Source organism: Vigna unguiculata, chromosome 6 (assembly GCF_037176805.1).
Source record: "Vigna unguiculata cultivar grain cowpea cultivar isolate G323 ecotype 2 chromosome 6, ASM3717680v1, whole genome shotgun sequence".
NCBI classification, from domain to species: domain Eukaryota; kingdom Viridiplantae; phylum Streptophyta; class Magnoliopsida; order Fabales; family Fabaceae; genus Vigna; species Vigna unguiculata.
Genome location: NC_140797.1, coordinates 35971964 through 35999150, shown reverse-complemented (window position 1 = coordinate 35999150; position 27187 = coordinate 35971964). Strand labels below are relative to the sequence as shown.

The 27187-nt window shown below is 29.6% G+C and overlaps 4 protein-coding genes and 1 long non-coding RNA gene across 20 annotated transcripts; 4 read left to right on the top strand and 1 right to left on the bottom strand.

The window, feature by feature from the left end:
• The first annotated feature begins 224 nt into the window (after positions 1–224).
• On the top strand, positions 225–2463 carry LOC114187143 (PHD finger-like domain-containing protein 5A). The gene is made up of 2 exons (XM_028075286.2): positions 225–361; positions 1938–2463. Exon 2 carries the CDS (start codon positions 1960–1962, stop codon positions 2290–2292), a length of 333 nt encoding a protein of 110 aa, XP_027931087.1. The 5' UTR covers positions 225–361; positions 1938–1959; the 3' UTR covers positions 2293–2463.
• A 1221-nt stretch (positions 2464–3684) lies between these two features.
• LOC146885839 (uncharacterized) lies at positions 3685–5637 on the top strand. Its single transcript, XR_014995513.1, has 2 exons — positions 3685–3812; positions 5432–5637. It is a non-coding gene; the product is annotated as an uncharacterized LOC146885839 (long non-coding RNA).
• A 1101-nt stretch (positions 5638–6738) lies between these two features.
• LOC114189132 (internal alternative NAD(P)H-ubiquinone oxidoreductase A1, mitochondrial-like) lies at positions 6739–9695 on the top strand. The gene is made up of 8 exons (XM_028077841.2): positions 6739–7352; positions 7540–7753; positions 8021–8181; positions 8285–8350; positions 8530–8693; positions 8805–8919; positions 9159–9338; positions 9417–9695. The coding sequence occupies exons 1-8, from the start codon at positions 6876–6878 to the stop codon at positions 9567–9569; spliced, it is 1530 nt and encodes a 509-aa protein (XP_027933642.1). The 5' UTR covers positions 6739–6875; the 3' UTR covers positions 9570–9695.
• Positions 9696–9899: 204 nt separating this feature from the next.
• LOC114189131 (jacalin-related lectin 3-like) lies at positions 9900–13289 on the bottom strand. Its single transcript, XM_028077840.2, has 7 exons — positions 13104–13289; positions 12781–12984; positions 11875–12327; positions 11408–11635; positions 10935–11297; positions 10439–10660; positions 9900–10339 (listed from the first exon to the last, which is right to left on the bottom strand). The coding sequence occupies exons 1-7, from the start codon at positions 13104–13106 to the stop codon at positions 10046–10048; spliced, it is 1767 nt and encodes a 588-aa protein (XP_027933641.1). The 5' UTR covers positions 13107–13289; the 3' UTR covers positions 9900–10045.
• Positions 13290–18185: 4896 nt separating this feature from the next.
• LOC114188505 (uncharacterized) lies at positions 18186–22745 on the top strand. 16 transcript variants are annotated; one of them, XM_085674598.1, is made up of 10 exons: positions 18187–18421; positions 18496–18548; positions 18744–18862; positions 20349–20597; positions 20677–20781; positions 20859–20979; positions 21418–21440; positions 21580–21626; positions 22146–22289; positions 22604–22745. In XM_085674598.1, the coding sequence occupies exons 4-7, from the start codon at positions 20373–20375 to the stop codon at positions 21432–21434; spliced, it is 468 nt and encodes a 155-aa protein (XP_085530724.1). In that variant the 5' UTR covers positions 18187–18421; positions 18496–18548; positions 18744–18862; positions 20349–20372; the 3' UTR covers positions 21435–21440; positions 21580–21626; positions 22146–22289; positions 22604–22745. The 16 variants fall into 16 exon arrangements, with proteins under 16 accessions (XP_085530723.1, XP_085530724.1, XP_085530720.1 ...); XM_085674594.1 differs by having other exon boundaries at positions 20859–21327; positions 21418–21460; XM_085674592.1 differs by having other exon boundaries at positions 20859–21327; positions 21418–21460; positions 21580–21638.
• The last annotated feature ends 4442 nt before the right edge of the window (positions 22746–27187 follow it).

The following is a 27187-nucleotide window of genomic DNA, read 5'->3' as shown; positions in this document are numbered from 1 at the left end:
AAGAGGCGAAACGGCGCCGCTGGAAGAGGTGCAGGTACTTGTACGTGGCTGAGCGTAGGAAAGAAGAGAATACAATTGTAATTTCATTAAATTTATGGGGTGTAGTAAGAAACATTGGAGGTGCAGGAAGAAACGGCCCAAATACATTTTCTTCCGTTGTTGGGCTTGGTCTTTTTGGGCTCTAGATTATTCTGGAAAGTTTTGTTCGTTTATCTCCTTTTATTCTTAATTCACCTCTACCTCTGATTTCTTTTGCATACATTGTAACAGAAGACTGCCTGTTCTGTGTTCAAGCAAAATTACACTCACTTCCTCTCGCTCAGAAACCCTAATAGCCTGTTCTGGTGATTTATCGTCGATCGTAAGTTTACCGATTCTGGTTCTCAGTATTGTATTCTTATTGTTTATGTTGCGATTTTGGTTCCCTTCTAATCCCCCTTCCCTCCAATTTTTATACCTAATAATAATATTCTCCATTTGCATTTATATTTTACTGTGTGAAGATGCTGTTGTTCTTTGAAATGATACTTATTGCTCTTATTATTTTGGTTTGATGCTCACTGCACCAAGTGTTCAAGGAATAAACGCAAACAATTAATCGTCTAAAGCTCAAATAGATTTAGGGCTCGCACTCTAATTTGTATTACCTTAATATTACTTGAACTGGGTTGGGAAACGGGTGTGAGGTTTAGCTTTACGACTTTTTGGGTGCCTGTGCTTATTTCAAGTAATGTTTCCTGCATTTTGTCTATCATTTCTCAATCTTTGTATCTGTCTGGTGTTAATTTTAGTGTTTTTATGTGGGGCTTACTTAGCTTAATCTTCTTATGTTGTGTATGATCGTGGAAAAAGTTTGTCTTCACCCGTTTTGTAATAAAAGTGGATCAAGCTAGGCTCTGTGGTTGCCTGCTTAAAGAGTACACTTTTTATTTTCTTCGTTGTGGACTAGAGACAAAGTGCACTGGGGTTTTGAAACAATGGTTTATGTTCCATGTCTATAAAACCTCGTGGATGTAGTTGCCCTTTCCCGTTTCGTAACGAAGAAAGCAAAGATTCATATGTAGTTATTCAGCCCTACAGTAGAAAAATTCATACTAATAAAGAATTGGTAAATGCTTTTTAGGATTTTCCCTCTGCCTTTGTGTGTGAGATATATGGTGTAACTGGTTAAGGTAAACTATTTATTGTTGAGGCAAAGCACAGCTAACCAGTTCATGGTTTCCAAGTATGCTAGGACTGAAACATTAGTCATTACTAGTCATTCCCCTTCTCATTTCCTATGGTAGTATGATATTTGACCAAGGAGGATAGTGCAAATCAAGGTGCTGATCCTGTAATGAAGATGATACACACGCTGATATTGATTGGCCTTGTACGGGCATTTTGATAAGAAATAACGTCATTCAATACTTGTAGTGCCACTTTATTAAGCAGCGTGACATCAACTGGGAAATTGAAGGTTCTGCAATTCTATATGTTTTGCGTACTGCCAAGTTGTATCTGTCGTTAATGTATATCATATGCTTATTTACTACGGAGTATTAGTTATTAAGCCTAAATCCCAGTATTTTGTTGTGAACTTCTGTGTTAGAACTTGTTTCTGCTAGAATTGGCATTTTACTTATATAGGATCTGGAATTCGCCATAGGAATTGTTGAAAGAATTCAGATAGCACAGCGCAGGAATTGTGTTGAAAAGGAAATAAAATGTTCGATAAGGCTTCTCTGCCCCCAAAACTACCCAGATGATTGCCAATCCCCTATTTTTCTCTCCTTTCTATCCTCGTTAGTCTTTGCCACTTAAGCAAGATTGTTATAACCAAAATCCCTTTACGGTCTAGCATATGTGTGCCTTAGCATACTGATTTGCTTCATATTTTGTTCAACTTTAAGATGTAGACTGTAGACAGTACTTACTGGTTATATACATGTGTTCAGTGTCTAGCAGGTTGTTGAAAACATGGCGAAGCATCATCCTGATTTGATTATGTGTCGAAAGCAGCCAGGGATTGCCATTGGACGACTGTGTGAGAAATGTGATGGCAAGTGTGTGATCTGTGATTCTTACGTGCGTCCTTGTACACTAGTCCGCGTTTGTGATGAATGCAACTATGGGTCGTTTCAGGGTCGATGTGTCATATGCGGAGGAGTAGGAATATCTGATGCCTACTACTGCAAGGAATGCACGCAACAGGAGAAAGATAGAGATGGTTGCCCCAAAATTGTTAATTTAGGGAGTGCCAAAACTGATTTATTTTATGAACGCAAAAAGTATGGTTTTAAGAAGAGATGATAATGGTAGTTTACTTAGATGCTTGTATCTCTTAAAACTTTTTGTACGTGTCTTGTTCGGATATAAGAATTAGAGGATGTGACCTTGAGTTTGTAAACTTTTATATCTTAAGATGCTTGTTTAGATTGCTGCTGATAAAAGAATTATGATCATCCACTTGAACTACCACAAGATCATTGTTTGTATTTTACTTCAAACAAATGGTCTGATGAAGTGTTTACATTGATATCCGGTTAGAATTCGTGCTTGTTGGGGGTGCAATTGGCATTGTTACTGGTGCAGGATGAATGTTTCTGTTCCTGAATGCTGGCATGTATGGTTATCTCCTCATAGTTCTGCTCTCGAGTTTCATTTCCTTGCAGGTTTTTTTTTGGTGTTTTTCTTTTGGTTTGGCACATGGCTTGGGACATTGTGATTAATGCAAGGGTGTTTTTATGTTTTGTTTTAAAAATATTGTTTGGAAATTGAAACGGAAATTACGTTTTTTTTTTTGTTTCTAAGAGTTTCTTAAAATTTGATTTTCATTTTTTATTCTTTATTTTGGGTAATATGCCATTTTAAATAATATTAGAAAAATGAATGATATTTTATTAAACATAAAAAATGAATCTAAAAGAAATATAAATGTTTTATTAAAAACAGAAGTAAAATAAATATCTAATTTGAAATTATTAATAACTTCAGAAGAAGATAAGTGTCCTTTTTTCTACGAAGACATGTAAGGAGTTAGTTATTTTAATTAAATTATAAAAATAACAAAGAAAGGTACACTACATATTACGTAGATTGTATATGACTAGTGTTACGATTTGAGCCATGTACTTATTCAATTCGAATAATATACTCAGTGATTAAAAATATAAAACTAGAAAGTAACTAATTATAAAAATCTTTGAATTGAACCCAACAATTGGTATTCACAACATTTATATTGATGAATTTATAATTTTTTATTACAAAATTTCAACTTGTTTATTTTTAATTAACGTGAGAGTCAAAATTGACAAGATTTATATCATATTTTTTTCTTATATATATAATTCAATGAAAGCCTCTAGAAGATTATTTTAATTGTATTTATCACTTTTTTATTTTTCTTACAAACATATCTTCAAAATATATTTTTAATCTAAACACAACTTTTTACTACCTGAGTTAACCTTAAAAAAATAATTTCCAAAGAGGAATGCACCTTACGTGTGTTGGTATAGCCGTTGACCATAGGTAAAAATCCTATTATAATATTTCCACATTTCGTAATCGATGAAACTAACACAGCTTGCATTTATAAGAGTCAACTTAGTCATCCAATGCGCTTCAAACACGTGTTCCAAACACTTTCATTATATTCTATATATAGATAAATAAAACCTTGGACTGGTCTATCCTTAGTTGACCTAAAAAAAAGCTACAGAAAATGGCATTTAGAATTCGCTCTGCTGCTGTATTCTTCTTCTTCTTCTTCTCAACTTTCTTCATTCTGTGTTCTGCCACATCCAGAAACCCTACTTTCTTCTCAAGTGAGTTTCCCTTTCATTTCATCTTATTTATATGAATCTCCCTTCATTTTTTTTAATCAAAAAACCAACCTTATAATTTTTAAGGGTCAGAGACAATACGTTGATTAGAAGGAGATTTTGATATGTTGTTCATCATCATATTTTGTTTTGGTTGCTGATTTTTTGGAGAACTAAAAGTTGTTGGGACAAAATATAGATTTAAGCAAAGAACATAAGTTGTACTTCTCTTATTATGGCTGTTCCATTTTCTTTCTCTTCCACCATTTTAATTAGTTTTTTTTTTTTTTTTTGTCTTTCTTTTCCCCTGATAAGCAATTCATACAATACAACAATATTTAGAATATATAGAGATTGTTTGCATGAAATATAGTTATTTGGAATAAAAGTTCCAAAACCACTTTGCTATCCATATAACTGTTAATTTGCATTTTCTTTAGTAAAGGTTTAAATGTTTTTTTATACTCAAAACAAACAACTTTATGTCGAAATAAGAACTACTTTGAAACTTCTTACAACTTATTAAGTCCAATCAACTCTAAAAGAGTTACTCTCTCTTTTATATGGTTATATATATATATATATATATATATATATATATATATATATATATATATATATATATATATATATATATATATATATATTGTTTAATAGATGAAATAAATAATAATAATAATAATAATAATAATAATAATAATAATAATAATAATAATTATTATTATTATTATTATTATTGTATAAAAGAGCATCAATATATTGTCAAGGAGAGTGCGAGATTACCCTCATAATTAATAATTTCTTAGTGAATAATTGACATCACACTTTTTATACGGTTATATTTTATTCCAAAAAAACTAATATTATTTGTATGGATCAATTTAGTTCCTTTTGATTTTTTTTAATTCTCTGTTGTGTATACTTTTGCTGGCAAAAAACCATCTTAACTGTGATAGTTAAAAGGGTTAAATATGTTTTGGTCCCTCAAGTTTCAATGAATTTTGGAATTAACCCCTCTTCGAAATTTTATATCACTTTAGTCTCATCTTTAAAAATACGTGAATTTAGTTTTTTTTATCAAATTTTTTTAAGTTTATTTGACATTTTAAACGTGTTTTATGATAATATTTAAGTTAACATTAAAGCGAGAATGTGTAAAACGGTGTAAATAATTCAAATACTATCATGAAATGTACTTGAAACGTTAGATAAACTTAACAAAATTTCGTTAAAAGGACTAAATTAACGTATTTTTAAAGATGAATGACTAAATTGGTCAAAAATTAATTTTGAAAAGAGACTAATTCTAAATTTACTCAAACTTAAAGGACCAAAAACATATTTAATCCTATTTAAAATAATTGTTATAGGCTGTAAAAAATTTGTTATAAAAGTACACCTTACATGATAATTTACAACAGTATAAAGTTCTTTTATATTATGAAAGTTATATAATTAAAATATTTAAATTAAATTTATGTGCTAGCCTCATTGTAATATTACAATTAATTTCAATGTTGTTTTTCTTTATAAAGATAAGTACACATTGCAAGTAAGTAGAGTTTATATCTGTTTTTACATATGTTTTTAAGTAAAAAAGTGTTTGTGGTTGGGATTATTAGATGATGATGAAGGTTGGAGAATGGTGGGAAGGTCATTGAAGACAGTAAACCTTGAAGATTACAGTGAAGTAACAGCAAATCCAAGGCACGATCCATGGAAGGCTTGTAATTGGGGAAATCATGTAGCCTCCAAAAGAACTGGGTGCAATTAATTTATACCTTTTTACTCAATGTAGTAAATGAAATATTTGTTTTTTCTTCATAAACGCAGTCAATCAATATTTATATCCCTTTATATTATAAATATATTATAAAGGAGGAGTAAAATTACTCTAAAAATGGGAGAAAAAAAAATAAAGTTTTTTAGAATTCATGAGAGTTCGTGTTTCATATTCTGTTCATATAGGAAAGTTTAGTACTTTAGAAGAAAAAAAAATCCGGAAATTCATGTCTAAATCTAAAAGTTTAGATTAAATTTGTTGAATTTCACTTAAATTTATTATGTTTCTAATACGAAAAATAATATTATTTTAACTTACTTTTCTTTTATTAATTTTTAATTATTATATTATACCATTTCAAAAAATTAAAATAAATAATTAAAAAATGACTGAAATAATGAATTAAAAGTGAATGAATATCTCTCGTAAGAATTACCCATCACATCTAATAACAACCTGATTTATTATAAAATTTAACCCCAAAAAACAATCTATTTATTCTTAAAGAAATACACAGTAATACAATAATTGACTTTCTCATCATCTTGTTCACCATTTTAAAAAAGACAGTATTATGTTGGCACTTAACAAATTTTTACATACATTTTATATTCATTATTTTATCTTTCAATATTTATTTCTTTACAAATAAAAAAAATTTATTTTTTTAATGACCAAAATATTTTTAGAAGTGGAAAATGGATTAAGTAACTTTTTTACAGGAAAAGTAATATAACTTTAATAAACTTTGCTCAATTTTTAATTATTTCTATATATATATAATTTTTTTTAAAAAAATTGAAATTGTTAATACATAACAATTAACTAAAGTTAGATTACTTTTCTAAAAAAAAAAATATTCACTGAATCTTTCATCCTAGTGAGTTGTCAAGTAGTACATGAAGTAAAAAAAAAAAAACATTTTTATTTCAAAAAAAAAAAAATGGTAGAATTAAAGTCCTACTGTGTATGCATAAAATTTTTCATGCAGATAATCCTTATTATCCTCCATGAGAAATGAAGTGAAGACATTTGTCAATAACAAGAGGTGGCAATGGCACCTTATGTTATAACAAAATCCAAACTTTCAACTGAAAACAAAACCAACATGGCCACATGTATGGAACTTTCTTAGACCTTTTTCATTTTCTGCCCAAATCTAAATTCTGTGATGCACATCTACCAACCTTATATATCTATACATTCTTATATATCTATACATTCTCACACAAATCCATTGAAACCCATTTCAGGTTCAGACCAAACAAACATACATACAAACTATGGCTTGGTTAAGAAACCTCTCCACCAAGTTTTCCACCATGATGAAAGCATCATCATCATCATCATCAATAACAAGAACTCAAACACCCAAAAACACATACCCATTTTCCTTCACTTTCCTCTCTCACTTCAGCACCAACCAAGTTGAGGAAAAGCCTTCTGTTAAGCCCGTAGTTGAGTATTCGGGTCTGGAACCAACAAGGGACCATGAGAAACCACGTGTGGTGGTGCTGGGCTCAGGGTGGGCCGGGTGCAGGCTCCTCAAGGGCTTGGACACGAGTGTGTATGACATAGTTTGTGTCTCACCTCGTAACCACATGGTCTTCACCCCCCTGTTGGCCTCCACTTGTGTTGGAACTCTTGAATTTAGATCTGTTGCTGAACCCATTGGAAGGATCCAACCAGCTATTTCCAGAGAGCCTGGTTCTTATTTTTTCCTAGCCAATTGTACTCACATTGATGCAAATAACCATATGGTGTGTATGTTTGTGTCAACTATTTTTTTCATCTTTGCTGACAAAAAAAAATAAGTCTTTTTTTTCTTCTTGTTATCAGTATTGTTGGATTCATGATGTTAAAAAGGCTTGTGATTGGTTTGACTTGAAAGATTGGTATCATAGCAGTGTGGCTTAGTTATGGAGACTTTGGTGCTTGATTTTGAAGGTTCACTGTGAGACTGTAACTGAAGGAGTAGAGACAATAGCTCCCTGGAAATTCACAATCTCATATGATAAGTTAGTCATTGCATTGGGATCACAGCCTTCCACTTTTGGAATTCAAGGAGTCAAAGAACATGCCTTTTTCCTCAGAGAAGTTCACCATGCACAGGAAATTCGTAGAAAGCTCCTCCTGAACTTGATGCTCTCTGATGTTCCAGGTTAATATTGAGTCGTAATAGTTTATTTATTATTGTTACTTTTTTCCTTGTCCACTTAAAAAATTTACATTGTCAATTAATCAGAAACTCTATATTATTGACATTTGTAGTATGAATTTTTAGATAATTAGTGTAAACATCAATAAACCTGAGATACATGACAGTGTGACAAAATATCATCGGATAACAGTGTAAAAGTATTTTTCATACATGATTTGCTCTTTAATGTTTGGTTGTGCATTACTTTTGTGCTTTGTTTGTAAGCAGGGATTTCTGAAGAGGAAAAACAAAGGCTTTTGCACTGTGTGGTTGTGGGGGGTGGTCCTACTGGAGTTGAGTTCAGTGGTGAGCTTAGTGATTTTATCACGAGAGATGTTCGTCAAAGATATGTCCATGTGAAGGATTACATTCGTGTCACCTTAATTGAGGTATGCCAACCATCATCAGATATGTGATTTGTGAACTTGTTGAAGCCAAAATCGTCTGATAAGGTAGTTTATGTTGTTAATCACTTCATGCATGCTTTGTTAGGCAAATGAGATATTGTCTTCATTCGATGACCGGCTTAGGCGATATGCTACCAAGCAATTGACGAAGGTGAAATACAATTTTGATGAAAAATCATTTCATTTTAAGTGTTATTTATTTGAATCTTCATTGTACTAGATGTCATTCTTGATCACTGTAGCCCTGTCTGAAACTGGTTTACAAGCTAGCATGTTATACTTTTCTGTATTAGTTTCATTATGTTTTGCCAATATTGTAGTCTTTCTCAGTCAGGAGTTCGTCTTGTTCGTGGCATTGTGAAAGATGTTAAAGCTCATAAGATTGTTCTTAGTGATGGTTCTGAGGTGCCATATGGGTTGTTGGTATGGTCCACTGGTGTTGGTCCATTGCCTATAATTCAATCTTTGGATCTCCCAAAAGCTCCTGGAGGAAGGTTAGTCCTGTGACAACCTAGGCAAAGTTACAAACTAGAAGCTTATTTGAGGATAGATGTTGTTTTTTATGCAATATATAAAGAAAGCTTCTGAATGATTTTGTTTCATAGGATTGGTGTTGATGAGTGGCTTCGTGTTCCTTCGGTACATGATGTGTTCTCAATAGGTGACTGCAGTGGATTTGTTGAAAGTACTGGAAGACAAACACTTCCTGCATTAGCCCAAGTAAGTGATCTTGGGTTCATTGGCTTCTGCTGCACACTCCTTCATTCCTTAGATTCTTTCAATTTGTTGCTTCTGTTTTAGGCTAATGTCTGATATGATACATTTCTTAGGGACTATGTTTTTTTTATTCTCATTTGTAATGATTGTTCATCGGTGTAGTGTTTGTAGTTTCATCTCTGAAAAAAAAGCATGTTGTTGGCTAATGTCTGATATGATACATTTCCCTTTGAATACCACAGGTGGCAGAGAGGCAAGGTAAATATTTATCAGCTCTGTTAAACAAAATTGGTAAAGCAGGTGCAGGCCATGCAAACAGTGCAGAAGAAATAGAATTTGGGGATCCATTTGTTTACAAGCACCTTGGAAGCATGGCAACTATTGGTAGATACAAGGCCCTTGTTGACCTTAGACAGGGCAAGGTAATGTTTATCATCCCCTTGATACTGTTGTTGGTGCTTCAGAAACTTGGTGTGTCTCACTTACTATGGCTCTTGCAGGAGGCAAAAGGGTTGGCTCTGGCAGGGGTTCTTAGTTTTTTTATTTGGCGTTCTGCATACATCACCCGTGTTGTCAGCTGGAGGAACAGATTCTATGTATTTGTCAACTGGATTACAACTGTTGTATTTGGCCGTGATATAAGCAGACTATGAAGATCTTGTGGTAATCACTTTGACCATGATCAAGAGTTGTTCCTCAAGGTTTTATGTAATTAAGTAGTAGGAACTGGCTTGAAGGACAAGGCAATGAAACTTTGATCATGATTAAGAGTTTTTCTCTCTTGTAGCTTCTCATCAATCAGAAATGTAGCCATCCTAAGTCCTTTTGTACATACACAAAACCAAGAAATCAATTTTCATGTTCATGAAATGTACATTAATATCAGTTCAGTTACCTTTGGGAGTTTTGGTATTATAAATGTAGGAAAAGGTTAACAGAAGTTCGTTTTAATTTTGTATCCAAATATTTGAAAGAGTCAAACAGAGACGAACTAGCATTATATTCATTCACATTGTATAACAAATCTTACAGTTGGTTAGAACATTCACCAAACATTATTTATATAGTATACAAGTAATCATGCTATTTAAGTTCATCGCTCTTCATGTTCATTATTGTTCTTCACAAATCAAAATAGCTTGAAGAAGGATAACTTTGAAGTTTTCTGACTTCCTAGCCAATGTTGCATATGGACTCCAATGGCATCCAAATACATGCTACTCCTCCCATGCAAACCAACGACCTTACCCTCTGTTTTGGTTGAAGTGAAATATTTCCCTACTTCATCACCAAATGGACCATACTGTCCTCGACTAGTATGGAATGTGAGTGACTTTATGATTGTAGGTTGTTCATTAGCAGTGATTGAACCATAATAGCCAGATATGCAAGTCACAACCTCATTTGGGTACTCCAGTTTGATCTGAAACCAGAATAATCATGAGTTAGACTAAGAATGCATAGTTTAGTTAATTTTACTCTTGAACGAAGTGGGAAAATAAACATGAATTCAGAATCATACTCGATGCATGGTATTTCCTCCATTACCACCATGTTTTACAGACCACACAGATTGCTTATATCTATCATACTCAATTTGAATTGAGCAAATTCCTTCAGGTGCTCTTGTCAAATAAATCTGCTTAATCCCAGAAAAGACTCCATCATCCCAAGGTCTACCTCCATCCCCACCCCATGGACCTGGTCCACATGGAGCTGGTTCTTTAATCACACAACGAGAAACCTGTGATGTCAAATACAGAACAAAAGTGAATAGAATATCTTCTCCCCTTCAATATACAGGCTAAAATATTCACTTGGTCACTACCATAGCTGTTTTCATTTTAAAGTTTAGTAACTGTACAAAAATTAGTAGCATTAGTCCTGTGTATAAAAGTTAAGTTTGGTCCATGCCATTAACATAGAGACTATTTTTACTGCTAAATCTTAACATGGGGACAAGTATAGGAATCAAATGAATAGTTAAACCTTAAATAGAAATGGTGTTCAACGAATACCTGTTCAATTGGTGCTGATTTGGCAACAATTGCCAGTTGAGGGTTGTCTATTTCAGTAACAGTTGGTTCTCTTGAGATGATTTCCATGGAAGGAGGTGCTGCCACTGGCACTATTACTTTTCCTTCTATTGCATGCACACCAAGAGAATCTAGAAATAAGCCACTTCTACCATGAAAACCAACAACCTTCCCCTCTCTAAGTTTTGTTGTGAAATAAGTTCCGTGTTCATCTCCAAGTGGACCATAGGACTTTTTGGTGGTGTGAAAAGTCAGTGACCTTATAACAGCAGGCCCCATGTACATCAGAGATCCATAGTAGCCAGTTACATGTGTTAGGACTTCATATGGAAAATCAAAGACTATCTGCAACATGATGATGCACAACAAATGGTATAAAAGTAAGAATATGAATTCCACTGCCTAAGTTCCTTAGGTAAAAATAGACTACAAAGGTTTTCTAACTCTTAGTTTACCTTTTCATGTTTGAATCCTCCAGTCCCTCCATGTTTGTATCCCCATACAGCATCCCCATCAAGATCATACAAAACTCTAATCCATACAATTCCAACATTTCTGGACACGTCAATTTGTCTAACTCCTGTGTAGGGTCCATCATCAAATGCATATCCACCAGTACCACCCCATGGCCCGTATGTCACTACTCCTTCAACCATTGATGGTGCCCTCTCGACAAAGACTACCTGAAGTGAATATAGATTCTTAGTTTCATTTGATGTAATGCAAATGATGGGTATATTTGAATCAATTGAAGGTGTAAAAACTATAGTGGAATGGTACTAGTTTCAGTGTTTGCATTGTTTAAAATAGGAATGAAGCAACACTTGATGGAATGCATTTCATTATGCATGGCTGAGTTGAGAAGAAAATTAAGCAACATTTCAAAGAGAGAATACTCATGAAGACTCTTTATCTGTATTACCTTTTCTTTTGGTTCAATGTTGTCTGGTTCTCTGAAGCTAGAAAACTTCACGGTTGGAGTTTTTCCAAAATCATCTTTCTGTTTTACAGCAAGAACTATATCAAAGCCTTGGCCAACACTTCCTTGCATTACACTATAGTTACCATTCTCAGGAGTGTTAGTCATGTAGCTCTGTGAATAAGACAAAGCTTTGGAAGGGCTTGGTTGCTGAGAGGACTTGAGATTGACTCCAATGGCATCAACGTGCCAACCATACCTGCCATGGAACCCTACAATCTTGCCACCTGTCATTGGCAACGAAAAATATGTCCCTTGTTCAACTCCAAACGGTCCATAGCTTTTCTTGTTACTCTCAAAACTCAGTGACCGAATGAAGATTGGTCCCCATTGACTTAAGCTACCGAAGTATCCATCAATTGATGTTAGGAACTCATCTGGGTAATCAAGCTTGATCTGGAACACAATCACAGTATTTAATCACTACTTCATGATTGTAAACACCATGTTTTGTAAATGTTAGACTTATATATACACTTCGAATAATCTTATAAAACACTTATACTAATACATGGAGCAAAATTCAATTAATCAGAAAAACTGTAACATAGTATTTAGTTTACAATAACTTCTATTTGTTTGGAAAACATGAAAAACTTTCTTTTTATTTAAGATTTGTGTCTTAAGTTAATTTGATAAGTCCATGTCCATGTTATACCAATTCTATGTCAAGTTTTCGGACTCTCTGACTTCAATTACAGTCACATCAGTAGTATTTGTTCATAGCATACCATAATCAAGATTGCAATGATATTGCAATTGTAACATCGATTTAAAACCTTAGTTTCTAGGATACAAGTAGCATACTTCTAGTTTCAACATGAACAACTTAAGTCACAGAAGATTTACCTTGTCAATTTTATGGCCTCCACTTCCTCCATACTTGAGTGACCAGATAGATTTCCCATTTTTGTCATATTCAATCTGGATGGAGTCAATTCCTTCTCCATGACTTATCACCAATTGCCTAACTGTTGAATAAACACCATCATCCCAACGGTATCCTCCACTGCCTCCCCATGGTCCAACTGATACAGGTTTCTCCTCAAAACTCTGCACTCAAAAACATCATTCAATTCTAAGGTGTTAGAAAAGTGAAGCAAAAAAAGAGGTTGAAGAACACAAAATGAGTTGATTCATGAATAACAAAAACTGCTTTAACCATGCAGTACCATCTTCTTGTGCTTGTGAGAAGAGAGACAAATAGAGAAGTTGGATTGTATTAAAGCAAGCAAAAGGGTGTATTTAGGGAGTGCTAAAGACAAGTTTATGGGAAGAAAAAGTTGAATTTAGGGAGTGATTGAGAGAAGCTTATGGAGAGAAAAAAAGGTGCATTTATTCTTGACAGGTGACTATGTAGAAGCAGCTAATTGGAATCCACCATGGAGGGGAAGAGTTGAAAGGCAAGAGAATCAGGTTCTCCATAGAAACGAGTCTTGTGTTTCCAGACATTGACAGTTTCATTTCATGTGTGACAGTCACATTCACATAACAGTGTTTTCCCACAATCTTATTCTCCATTTTCACAACAAAATTCTATGTGAAATTCATGGAACTTTCCATGTTACATTAACGTTCATACTTGGAATATTTATGCAGGTGCCGTCCATCTATGATGCAATGTTTGCTGCCTACCTAATTTTCACTGATCAATGCATTCATTGCGTTAATATAAGATCCCACATTGCATAAAAATAAAACCAAATTATACTTAAACATCTAGGAGTGGTAAAGTGACTTAATAATTAGAAAAAAGAAGAGAGGTTGAGAGTTTGATTTTCTGCTAATAATTTGGAAAAATAAAATTACTTTTGTGGATTTGAAAAAAAGGATGAGAGAAGTTTTTGTGAGTTCAACTTTTCCAACAAAAAACTGACCACTACAAAATAACAAAAAAGTTTAATCACAATTATTACTAGTATTAATCATAATCCGTTAAATATTACAAGATTTATGTTCATATTTAAAACAAGGTAAAGTAAACGTGCTTTAAACCAAAAATAGAAATTTCAAAATAATACAAAATTAGTTAAGATACACCCTTTACTGTGAAAAATATTTAGGAATAAAAAAATAAGACAAATTTACCATATATTAATATATCAAACTATAATTATCAAATGATAAAATGAATATTGTAAATAATATAATAGTTAAAATAAAATATATGAATTATATAATCTAAATAACAACAATAAATTTACTTTCTATCACCATCGATATTTTGTTTATAAGAGATTAAAAAAAAATCTTATATAAAAAAATATAAAATAATAATGTCATACTTTAAGGTTGGATAAAAAAATAAAACAAAATCATAGCTTATATAATAAATAATAAACATTTTTTAAGTACCAATGACAGCAAGTCTAGTTTCTTTTTTTATAGCTTCTGTTGTTGGGTATACTTTGTAAGATTTATATTTCAATAATAAAGGAGACACTTTTAAAATAAAAAATATTTTTTATTATTTCCATAATTTAAGTCTTTAAATTGTTTTAATAAATATTTTTATGAAAATTAAACATTAAATTTAAGGTTAAATATGTTTTGATGTTTGAACTTGATATAAAATTAAAATTTATCTATATATCAAACTTTGATATATTTTAATTCTTAAACTTTGAAAATATATATTTTTAACTCACTTGTATGAGAATTTTTTGATAGAGTTAAATAGTATTATAGAATTGACATATTCTAACTCAAATATAATTTAAAAATATTATTTAACATATAAAAAATAGTTAATGATATTAAATTAAAATGATTATATTTATTCAGTTTTAAAATTTAGAGAACAAAATATATTAAAATTTATGATAGATACGAATTCTAAGATATAAACTACAATTATTATAAATATGCATATTAGTATTAAACCCCTTTTGATTGAGTTTATGTTGATAATTATTTAATCCGTTGTAGGTCCAACAACTTAATATAATTTTTTTTATCGAAATTAGTAATTAATTTTATTAATAACCAATTTTCGTAGAAAAAACCTTAATTAATTTTTCATCTTTTATATAGTTTTATTCTAATCATGTTCTTTTTATTTGTATCAACCCTCTTGCTTTTTAATTTCCTTTATTTTTTTTCTTTATTTCTAACTTTCTGTAACTTTTAAATCATTTCTCAATTATTTTTCAAATGAATTCAATTACATGTTTTATCCAACCAATCCAAATTTAAGTTTGAGGACGTTTATTTTATTTTTGAATTTTACTCTTAATTTTTTTATTCCATTGTGAATATCTCACAAATTTATCGACTTTATTAGTTTATATACCGTTCCCTCAACTAGTTTGTTTTTTTAATTTGTGTTTTGGTTTATGTGGTAATGTTTTTTTTATGTAGAGTTAAATATGTTTTTGGTCCCTCAAATTTTAGTGAATTTTAGAATTAGTTCCTCTTCGAAACTTTATATCAATTTAGTCATTCATCTTTAGACATGTGTGAATTTAGTCATTTCTTACCAAATTTTATTAAATTTATTTGACATTTTAAATGTATTTTATGATAACATTTGAGTTAACATTGAAACTAAAATGTGTCAAACAGTGTAAGCAATTCAAATACTATTATGAGATGTGCTTGAAACGTCAAATAAACTTAACAAAATCTGGTCAAAAGGACTCAATTCACGCTTTTTTAGAGATGGAGGACTAAATTTGTCAAAAGTTTTGAAGATGAACTAATTCCAAAATTCACTAAAACTTGAGGACCAAAAAATATTTAACCCTTTTATATATGTCTTAGATGTCTTGGTGTATTTTTAAGTATTTTTTGTTTATTGTTTGGGACATACACAAATGTAAAGTAAGATAAAATATTTTGGAGTATAAATGAATGAGTTTGAGTTATAGAAGAATGTTGAATTTTTGCTTTGAAGTGTTGAATTAAAGTGATTGTGATTGTATTTCTTTATTGGTTTTGAACACAATTTAAAGATGGAATAATCAATATATAAATTTGTTATAAATTTGTGTCAAATGAGTTTAATGTTGCATTTTAAATTTGTTGGAGTAGATAAAATGATTAAATATGAGATGAGAATTTATTTAGAGATATGCACAAATAGTTGTGTTTTGTAATTTTTTGTGTGTGTTGAGTTGTTGGTGAAGCGAGAACAATAAATTTTAATACAAAGTAGTATTATTGTTTAAGGCATCAAACTAACACTTAAGTGATGATATCTCTTACTCAAGTTATAATGTATATTTTGAGCAAGAGGGTAGTGGTTGATCTTCAAAAAAAAAATTGCATTGTAGCTTAAAACCATAAAATTTTATGGTTTTAATTTCCCAAGCTCAAATTAGTAGAGGTATTTTTTACATTATTTTGTTTCACTATCTTTTATTAACACTAGACCGTTAAATAATTGAGCTTAATCTTTTATATGTTCTTGGATGTTCGGGATAATTTTATAGGGATAAATGTTAGTTTGAAAATAACTTTGATTTGTTTGATCTATTTTGAAGAATATTTTTAAGATTTGAAATTGTTTAGGTAAAAATTTATTAAGATGAATGATGTTATTCATTACCATTTATTGTGTATAAAAGCCAAATATACATACAAACTATTTTTTTTCTTTTAATTAGTTAATATACAAAGATGAATCATGTCTTTATACAAAAAATATTTATTTTAAATTTGTTTATGTCAAGTACTAATTTGATAATTTATTTTTAGGTATTAATAATAAATAAAATAAAAAAATTATCTATAACTTATTTTGTCATTAAAAATAATATACAAAAAAAATTATATATTTTTTAATATATATATATATATATATATTACGGAATTTCCTACAAAAATATTATTAGAAAAAATTCACTTACAATTTTAAATTTCGCAAGAAAAGTTAGCTGCGAAACTTTTTTTTTTCAGAAATTTCCTACAAATTTAAAACAAGTAAATTTTTTTCAGAAATTACCTGCAAATTTAAAACAAGTAAGAAAATTACTTCCGAAATATAAAATTTAAAAAAAATAAATACTTATTTCTTTTTCAATTTTTTTTTGCATGAAAAATTGCTGCATTTTTTTCACAGGAAAAAATAATGTGAGTGCGAAGAAAATTTGCTGTGATTGTTTTACAGAAAAATTTTGCAAAATATCTTCTATAAATTTTTAAATTCTACGATAATTAATTACTTACCAATCAAATCTTGCAGAAAAAATGATAGGAAATATCTTTCCTTCAATTTTCTTTAAGAAATTTGTAAGAAATACTCCACAAAATACCAAAAATTCTAGTAATGAATAGTTGATCTTCGATGAATGTTTTGTAAAGACCAAAATTGATACGCAAAAATTTTGGAATACAAAATATATAAAATACTCTAAAATTAAATAAATTATTTTTATTTATATATTAATGTATATTTAAATTAAAAAATTTGGGAGGGTCAAACCCCTCAAGATACATCACTACTAGAAAAATGCTCTATACCTGCATATTCTTTTATAAATTTTTTTTGGTAAGAAATTGATGTATATTTTGTTTAGAAAATTTTTTGGCAGGAAATTCATTTAACTTTTCATACAAAATATAATTTGCAGAAAAATATTTGCAGATTTTGTGACACAAACTTTTTTCACATAAAATAGATGCAAATTTTCTTATAAAAATTATCCACAAGTAATTACTTGCCAATTTACTTATGTGTATGCTTATGATATAATTTTTCTTACCAAAAAAATTTTGCAGCAACATTATTGTTAGAAAACTTTGTATTTCCTGCCACTTTTTTTAGGATTTTTTTTTTTAAAATACTTCCTGCCACTTTTTTTAAGATTTAAAAAAAAATTACTTGCAAATTTATTTGTAATAAATTTTTGTCAACTTTTTTACCAATTTTTTTAAGCATAAAATTCTTGCTAAATTTACCACAATTTTATTGATTATTTGTAAATTTATTTGTGAATCATAATTTGTAAAAAAAATTTGTCAATATTTTTACCAATTGTTTTGGCATGAAGTTATATATACTTTAAAATTTGGCAGGAAACTGTTATAAAAAAATACAAACTTCTTGCGAATATTTATTTAATTTTTTTTCGTAGGAACCTAATACAAAACTTATTAAAAATTTATTTTATAAATTTTTTCATACAAAATTTAAATCAGCAGCAAACTTATCATTTAAAATGTTGTCGTAGGAAACTTTTGTCCAATTCTTTTATACTAAGAGGAAACGTGGCGTAAATTCTGCTTTTGCTTTTGTGTAAATACTCAGAGTATAACAGGAACTTAACATTTACACAGGAAACTCCTCTCAACATCTTTCTTTTGCTTTTGTACACCACTCTCTCGCACTCCACTTTCGATTTCTCTCTCGCGCTCCACTTTTGTGTTCCTCTTTCGTTCTCTATTCTCGTGATCCGTTCTTGTGCTTTCGTGCTTTTTGCTCTAGACGTTGTTCTCGCAAAATCACGTTGCTTTCGTACTCTCGTGGACTCTCTTACTCTCATTAATAGTAAGATTCTCAATTGTTCAATCGCATATTATTTCATTCTCGCAATCTCATCACCTCTATTTCTTCTTTTGCAGAAAATTGCTTTCAGATCATAGTGTGTTACACACAAACCCTAGAAATTATTCATGTAATGTTTATTTGGCTTTGGACCTAGAAATTATCCTTGTGCACGGTTTCCATTCTTTTATTTTTAATTTAATTTTTGTTTTAGTTGACTAATCTACATATTATCAATTTAATATAATTTAAAACTTATAGAATAAGAACTTAATAAAATTTCAATTTGACATTGTGACTTTTGCTTGTATATGTTGATTTTCAGGGTTTATAGTAGGATTTGGGCTCAAGCAATGGTAGCATATATATAAACATTGGTAGTTACTACTCGGCTGGAAACCTCTTGGGATTCTTATAGGCTGGTTGTTGTCTTCGAATATTATTGTAAGTCTACCATGTCCTACCATGTCTCACTCTACTGCACCGTAGACACTTGAATGTTCCAATTCACTATTACATAAATTAAAATAATGGTTCTAATGATTTAAGTAGTGATGCTAATTAAGCAGTTTGTTGATGCAAATAACAACAAAGCGTTTTTCTTTAGTTATACGAGTTTTTCTTTATTAAAATTCACCAGCTACCTTTTTTTATTCTACTATTGTGTATACTCACCCTTTATAGCTTTTGTTTGTTGATGTATGGAGGCCTTCCCCTGTTCATTCTACTAGTGGAGCATGTTATTACATTGCTTTTGTTGATGTTATTTTTAAGTTTATTTGGTTTTATCTTCTTCATTCATCTCCATTTCTTACTAATAATGGTATTTTGCATTGCCTAATATGCTCTCACACTCATTTGTTGAGAGAAAACACTGTCACATCATTGATACTGGTTTTTCTCTACTTGCTGCTTCTAGTCTTCCTCTTAAATTTTCTTAATGAAGAATTGGCTAAAATTGCTTACATGCAACAGTCCCCTGGTTTTGTCTCCACTAATCCAAACTTTTGTTTTCCAACTTGAGCACTAGACAGAGGGTATGTGTTTCTCTGAATTGCATGTCTAGTTTATAGTAACTATGGTTTACATTGAAAGTTGTCAAAATTTCTCATAAACTATGCAAATGGTTCGGTCAATTATTATTGGCGGTGGAATACCTGAAACACATGTTTCCTTGTTTTTTATATGTTAAGGGTTGAGGCTTAGATAGGGTGGTGATTAATAATGTTAATGGATTTTATTCATCTAGCATTTAACCATTGAATCCATACAAAATCAAAAATGCTTCGAGTGGAATTTGATTTTGCTTTTCTGCTAGGCAATGTCAGTTGTTATTGTGGTTCTATAATTAGTTTCTCTACTTAAACTTTTAGTGGTTCCTGCGGCAATGCCTACTTTAGAAAACTAGACTTGGAAGCTAGACTAGACTTAAGCTTGTGATCCTCTTCTTTAGAAAAATAGACTTGAAATAGTACTTGGAGCTGATTTTAGAATATTTGTACATAACTACTTTGGATACGCATCTGACTTTTACTTGTACATTTATTGTTTCGTATCTAGAAGGTGTATTTAGCTGTTTTTTTTCTTTAGTCATGCTTGGGCTCTGTAGACCATTTAGAGAACCTTACAATTTAGCTTTTGATTTAATTTAATTATACTCTTGTCTAACTATTGTTGTGAATGAAACTAATTATGTACGTTGTAGATTTTAAAATATATATTATACACCTACTAAGCTCACTCGCAAGTTTTAAATTTCATTATGAGAATTGAAAGAAACAGTTTTGTTTTCAACTTTGGCAATAAGTTTTGCTTAGATTGTTAACAACTATCGAGAATAAGTTTTCATATTTTTGCTTTAGACATGTTTGGGCTTTATACACTACTAAAAAATCACTCATCACATAGTTTGTCGAATCATGTTATATAGGCTTTTGTCAAGCTAAGCAGGGAAATGTCTACACATCGAGAATGGATGTATAATAGGCTTCTTCCTGGTCGAGAGGCATACACAAATGAGTTTTTAAGTGGCCTTGAAGAGTTTATGGCTTTTGCTTGTCGACAACCAAATTTGAGTGAAGGAAAAATACGATGTCCATGCAAGGAATGTAAAAATGAGAATGGTGCATCTCTTCACACTGGTGGATCAATTCCTCATCGTTTGCATTGGAAGAGAATGGTAATATTATTTTATTATCATTTTTATAATTTAGATTCCAAAATTAATTATATTAAAGAAATTTCTTTATCAATTATAGAAGGAGGAGAAAGGAGCAAATCCATCATTAACTGAGTTTTATTTTCGTACGCATCGAAGAAAAAAGGACCAAAGTTGGGTTGGTCTTCATGCAAAATTGGCCTTTGTAAGTTTTCAATTGTTTACTTTGTTTTTATTGAGTTATTAATGTCTTTGTTTTCATTAAGTACTTTTCATTTGCAGGACAAATTTGAACAAAGAAAACGTGAGTTAACATCTCAAGGCAATATGGAGAATGCTAGTGATGGTGAACAATCCATTCACGAAAATCCATCTGATTGGGATATATGGATTGACTCAGTTGGTAAGAAAAAGGGAAGGGTATTTGGTCTTGGATCTGTGGGTAGAATGTTTATTTCAACCTCAAGTCAACAGTTACATTTTGAGGAAGTTGATACTTTAAGAAGTCAGATTCAAGCATTAAATGAATCATTACAAAGACAAGAAGAAGAAAAGGTAGAAATGAAAAGAGAGTTGCAAAAACAAAGAAAAGATAAAATAGAAATGAGAAAAGAGTTGACTGAGACAAAAAATCAAGTAATAGCTTTAATGCAACATTTAGGATATGTGGCATCCTCTTCTCATCAATCTTTATCATCTCCACATACCAATGAGGATGAGGATGACAACGATAGTGACCATACAGAAGATGGTGATAATTATTATTTTATTTTGTACTTAGTATATTAAGTTAATTTTGTTATTTATTGTATTACTTATTATATTTTATTTGAATTTGCAGAGAATACAAGGTTTTGATTATAGGTACAAATTTGATGCAATTGGTAGTACAAGAAAGTTTTAAAAGTCATTTGATGGATGTGTTCATTTAATTATTATTATTATTATTATTATGCAAATTATTAAATTTTATGACATTTGAATTTGTTTATGACTATTGCAGGTTATTGAAATATTGGAGGCAAATTTGGAGTATTGATATTATTGCAGGTTACTCAAATGGTAGTTTCAATTTACTTGGATATTCATTTCAACTTTGAAAATTCTTGGTTTGAAGACTCACAGAGTCAGTCAAGCATGAAGAGTATTCTTATCAAAAAAGCAATATGCTGAAAATTTTCTTGAGAGTAAATATTTCTACACTTTTTCTTGCACATTATTAGCTTCAGACCTTTCCTACAAAGGATGGGAGTGAAGAAGTGTGAATCATATTCCTTATACTAGAGTAGTCGACAACCTTAAGTATGTTATGGAATGTACTAAACCTAATTTAGCTTCTGTTGCATGGAGTAAAGATATATAAGATTAAAGATAGAGCTAAGAAGGTTGGTGTGCACTGATTTAGATTATGGTATTCATCTTGATTAAAGATCTCTTTCTTGGATATCTTTATTCTTTGTAGTTGTGCTATTAGTTAGAAAGTTATACATCAATCAAATGTTGTTGTATTATCTACAGTTATTCACCGGATCTTTCTCTGCCCAAATCTGAATATCTTTCTTTTGACAGGGAACTTTATAGTAATAATATAACTGGGAAAATCCCAATTGAGCTTGGGAGTTTGACAAACTTGGTGAGCTTGGATCTTTACTCGAACAAAATTACTGGTCTCATTCCAGAAGAATTAGGCAACCTTAAAAAACTATGTTTCCTGTATGAAATGCTTTCCTTGATTACTGGTCTTGATTACTAGTCTTGATTTATTTGATTTTGATTATTACATGTATGATTTGTTCTTTTGACTATTTTTTGTGTTTCTGGGCGTGTATTAGACACAATGATTGAGAGAAGGAAACTGTTCTTTTGATTATTATTTTTTGTATCTAGAAGGTGCATTTAGCTATTTTTTTTTTCTTTAGACATGCTTGGGCTTTGTAGACCATTTAGAGAACCTTACAATTTAGCTTTTGATTTAATTTAATTATACTCTTGTCTAACTATTGTTGTGAATGAAACTAATTTGTCAGAATGATAGGCATGGATTCTTCTCTCCAAGATTTGCACAGTCTGATGCAGATGGCAAGGACCAATTTGTTGCTTCTTGGAAAAGATTAAAGTATTATATGTTGCTTCTTGGAAAAGTTCCTTTAAACAAAGATATTATGACCTTTTGAGAGCCTTACTTTTATCTTATGTTTTTAATTTCTAAAGCTCAAATTAATAAAATTGTTTTCTGCATTATTTTGTCTACATTGTTGATCATTTGAGCTTAATCTTTTATATATTCATGATGCTCGTAGGTAATTTTGCAGGAATAAAGTTATAATGTCATTTTTAAAATTATTGTAATTTGTTTGATATATTTTGAAGAATATTTTAAAGATTTGAAATAGCTTATGTAAAAATTTATTAACTTTTCATGAATTATGTTATTCAGGATCATTTATTTGGTCAAAAAGCTAAATAGACGTAGAAAGTATTTTATTTTTTTATTTAATTAATATATGGTATTGATAATAATAAAATAAATAATTTTTTTACAAATTATTTTGTCAATTAAAATAATATGAAAACAAAAATTATATATTTTTTAAAATTTATAAAAAATTTCTTGCGAATTTTCTTACAAAATTATTGGTAGAAAAATATTCATACAAATTCATTTTCGCAAAAAAATTACCTGCAATTTTTTTAGTAATAAATTACCTGCGAATTTAAAATACGCAAAAAAATTACTTGCGAAATGTAAATTTGCAAGAAAAAGTACTTGCGATTTTTTAGATTGATTTTTTTGCAGGAAAAATTATTGTGAATATTTTTCACAAAAAAATTTGCAAGAAATTTCCTGCGAATTTTGAAATTCCCCAATAACTAATTACCCACGAAGGTATTACCTACCGATCAAAATTTATAAGAAAATTGGCAGGAAACACTTTTCCTGCAAATTTTTGTAAAAAATCTGCAAGAAATTTTTCATGAAATAGAGAAAATTCTAGTAGTGCATATTCTTCGCTACCACATAGAGGTCCACAATGTTTTTATAAAAATCTAATTGCTCAAGTGTTATTTGGTCACTTAAATAATAAATACTAACAAGTTGAGTGAAGTTTTGAAAACAATTTTAATGTAACAAATAGAATACCATTCATTAAAGTATTAAGTACCATAAAGTGATTTAGTATATTATTTTGATTAGAGATTACAAAAATAATTGTAGCTGAGCACATATGTAGATAACAATTATTATAGATAATTGTACTTTCGGATAGCGAGTTATAAATGAATTGGGTACGAATATCATATTATCTGTATCCATTATTAAAATTAAAATTAAATTTATATTTTATTAGTTAAATTTAATTAAAATTAAATTTTAGTTTATATTTTATTAGATTAAATTAAATTAAAATTTAAATTTAAATTAAATTTATATTTAATTTAATTAATATTTTATTTTACATTTTGTTTGTAATTTAATTTTAAAATTTTATAAAATATATTTTTTTAAATATTTACAGGTATCCGTAAGTATTTTTTAAACGGATATCCGCACGAGTAATGGAATAGATAACAGGTAAATTTTTTTATTACAAATTGGATTGCAGGTAGACATTATCCATATCCACACCGATCCATTATCATCCCTAACTTCAACAAATAAGTCATATAAATTCAGTAAAATAAAATCAACAAACTTTACTTTATCTTACTTAAGTATTTCAGTTCAAATAATTTACATAATATATAATAAGAAAATGCATTGATGTGAGCATGTTATGTTGATTTGAATAAATTTTAAGTAAGATACTTGAAATGATACGTTCAATTATTTTGCTTTTTGTTTTACTTGCTATCTAAATCACATAAATCAAGACATATTATTAAAACAAATTAAGAGTTTTTTTTATAGCATAGTTCCATATACTTAGTTATATAATATTAATACAATAAATTTACCGTATCTTATGAATCCGAAATCCATATAGACCAAAAGTAAAAGTAGCAAGAATTAATTATTAGTTTGCAATAAGACATACTTAACATACACTCTTAGAAGGCATTTGTTTATTTTTGGGTTAAATATGTTTTTGTCCCTCAAGTTTCAGCGAATTTTGGAATTAGTCTCTCATCAAAACTTTTGACCAATTTAGTTATTCATCTTTCAAAATGCATGAATTTATTCCTTTTAACCAAATTTTGTTAAGTTTATCTAACGTTTTAAGCGCATTTCATGATAATATTTAAATTATTTACACTATTTGACACATTTTTGCTTCAATGTTAACTTAAATACTATCATGAAATGTGTTTGAAATGTTAGATAAACTTAACAAAAATTGGTTAAAAGGACTAAATTCACACATTTTGAAAGATGAAGGACTAAATTGGTATAAAGTTTTGATGAGGGACTAATTCCAAAATTCACTGAAATTTGAGGGATCAAAAACATATTTAACCATTTATTCTTTTTGTGTCCATTTTGAATGGATTGCTTTAACTAATCTTGTGGAAAGATAATAAGTATTAAATAGAGATATTTTGGTATGAAAATGTAATCTTTTGAACAGAAAAAATGACATGAATTGCTGAAGAAGCAGTTCTACTTTCTACTTTTCTTGGGAGGCTACTCTAATTGCCTTGTGAAGATTAGAAAAATGAAAATTGTACCTTTTAAGGGCAACATAGAAAACTAATGCAACGAAATCAACACATTGCACGTTGTGGAAATATTTTGGAATTGGCAACTTGTCATTAACACTTTGCCATATTTAGTTGGTTTCAATTTGACTGATCCTAAAAGTTCGGAGAACACTCCAAATGTTGTCCACTTCTCATTGGACACTCTTGTCCCCATGAGCGTGGCAGCAGCTAGTCCTTTGAATTTTCTCATAATTACTGTCTTTCTTTCTTTTTTTTAACAAGTGGAGTTTATTTAAGGTTTTTTATCCCTTCAAAATTACTTACAATTACTTTCTTTGTTCTTTTTTTCTTCTTCTAAAATGTAGTTTAAGCTTCCTTTCAACAAGTTAAGAAATTTCATAAATTTTTAATTTAAGTAAATTACTCATTCTTATCGAATATAAATATAAATAAATTGTAGTTTTCATGCGATAATAATTCATTATGTAATAATAATTCATTATAGAAAATTATTTTAGGATCTTAAGATTCATGAGTTTCATTCATTACATAAATCATAAGAGAATATTAACCTTGATTCATGAGATATCTAATAAAAATGAATTCTTCAATCTTTATTCTTCAACTTCCTTTTTCAAATTAAATCCTTCAAACTTATTTTTTCAGTCTATCTCTTTGTCTTTTTTTCTCCTCTCACACTCTCTTTCTTGATGACTTATGGTGAAAGAACCTCATGGTTAGAAATAAAACCTTAATCAACGTTCATCAAGTTGGACGAGACTTTATTTTATCTTATAAGTTATTTTAGTATAACTTTCCACAATAATCAGTTCGTCCTTATATTTTATTAAAACACACCTACCCATCATAATATTTCAAATAAGTCACATGATAGAATTAATTCATCAATTATTTTTCACAATAAAATTTCTATCATATTCCTATCCTGTTGGGAATTGGTATACATATAACTGCACCTGTATTTATTCATTTATTGTTATGAATATTAATTAAATATTTTTATTATGAAAGATAAAAATCACAATATATATATATATATATATATATATATATATATATATATATATTATCAAGTATTTGATATCAAAATGATGCACATTTTGTTTTATTTAAAATTAAATATAAAGAAAGATATTAGAATTGTATAAATGTCAAATAAGAACATCACTTAATAATGGAATAAAGGTCAAATAGTTATAAAAAAATTAAAAATATCAAATGTGTCACTTAAAAATAAGTTAGGAGGCTAAGGACCTAACAAAAAATTAATAAAAGTTTTTAATATTTTTTAATAAATTAAAAATGTTTTAGTAAATGGTAACGATACAAATATGTGCATATTCATAATATTCATCGTACTCAATTTAAAAAATTAGTATTATCTAAAACTCATACACCTCTTACCCAATCAATAGAGAATTATATGTTAATGAGTTTTGACAATACTCATAATTAGAAATATTCATTTTTCATCCCTAATAAAAAATGAAAGTCACGAATAAAAATTAGATTCATTTCTTATTTTATTATAAAATGTTTATTTATCATTTCTTATTTATGAAAAATAAATTGACTATATATGAATTAACAAGAGAAGCTAATATTATAATTGAAAATATAAGTTAGTTTTGTAGTTTTAGAAAGATATAAAATTAGAATTCTCTTTTAAAGTAAGAAGTTAAAAGAAAAGGAATAATAAAAAAGGAAGAAGTGGCATAAGATTTTCCCACATAATTCAATCAAAGAAGGCTTTCTCAATTCTCATCAATGGTTCACTGACCCTAATATTTCCTAATTTTGGCAAAAGAAGGTCACATAATCCAAATGAGAAAATGCCGCAGGATTATAAACGGGCCAACAAATTTTGTTAAATTTGTAGAATCAAAGCCACTATAGGATAGACACGCAAATAAATTTGAACGTGTCAAAGATATGCAACTCTAATTAGA

Excerpts from the sequence above, each read along its gene's own strand:
- LOC114187143 (XM_028075286.2), top strand. The coding sequence starts at position 1,960 with ATGGCGAAGCATCATCCTGATTTGATTATGTGTCGAAAGCAGCCAGGG.
- LOC114189132 (XM_028077841.2), top strand. The coding sequence starts at position 6,876 with ATGGCTTGGTTAAGAAACCTCTCCACCAAGTTTTCCACCATGATGAAA. Across the intron at positions 7,353-7,539 it reads TTGATGCAAATAACCATATG|GTTCACTGTGAGACTGTAAC; the intron begins GTGTGTATGTTT and ends TTGATTTTGAAG. Across the intron at positions 9,339-9,416 it reads TTGACCTTAGACAGGGCAAG|GAGGCAAAAGGGTTGGCTCT; the intron begins GTAATGTTTATC and ends TGGCTCTTGCAG.
- LOC114189131 (XM_028077840.2), bottom strand. Across the intron at positions 11,298-11,407 it reads GAGGATTCAAACATGAAAAG|ATAGTCTTTGATTTTCCATA; the intron begins GTAAACTAAGAG and ends ATCATGTTGCAG. Across the intron at positions 10,661-10,934 it reads AATCAGCACCAATTGAACAG|GTTTCTCGTTGTGTGATTAA; the intron begins GTATTCGTTGAA and ends TTGACATCACAG.
- LOC114188505 (XM_085674594.1), top strand. The coding sequence starts at position 20,373 with ATGTCTACACATCGAGAATGGATGTATAATAGGCTTCTTCCTGGTCGA. Across the intron at positions 20,598-20,676 it reads GTTTGCATTGGAAGAGAATG|AAGGAGGAGAAAGGAGCAAA; the intron begins GTAATATTATTT and ends TATCAATTATAG. Across the intron at positions 20,782-20,858 it reads TTCATGCAAAATTGGCCTTT|GACAAATTTGAACAAAGAAA; the intron begins GTAAGTTTTCAA and ends TTTCATTTGCAG.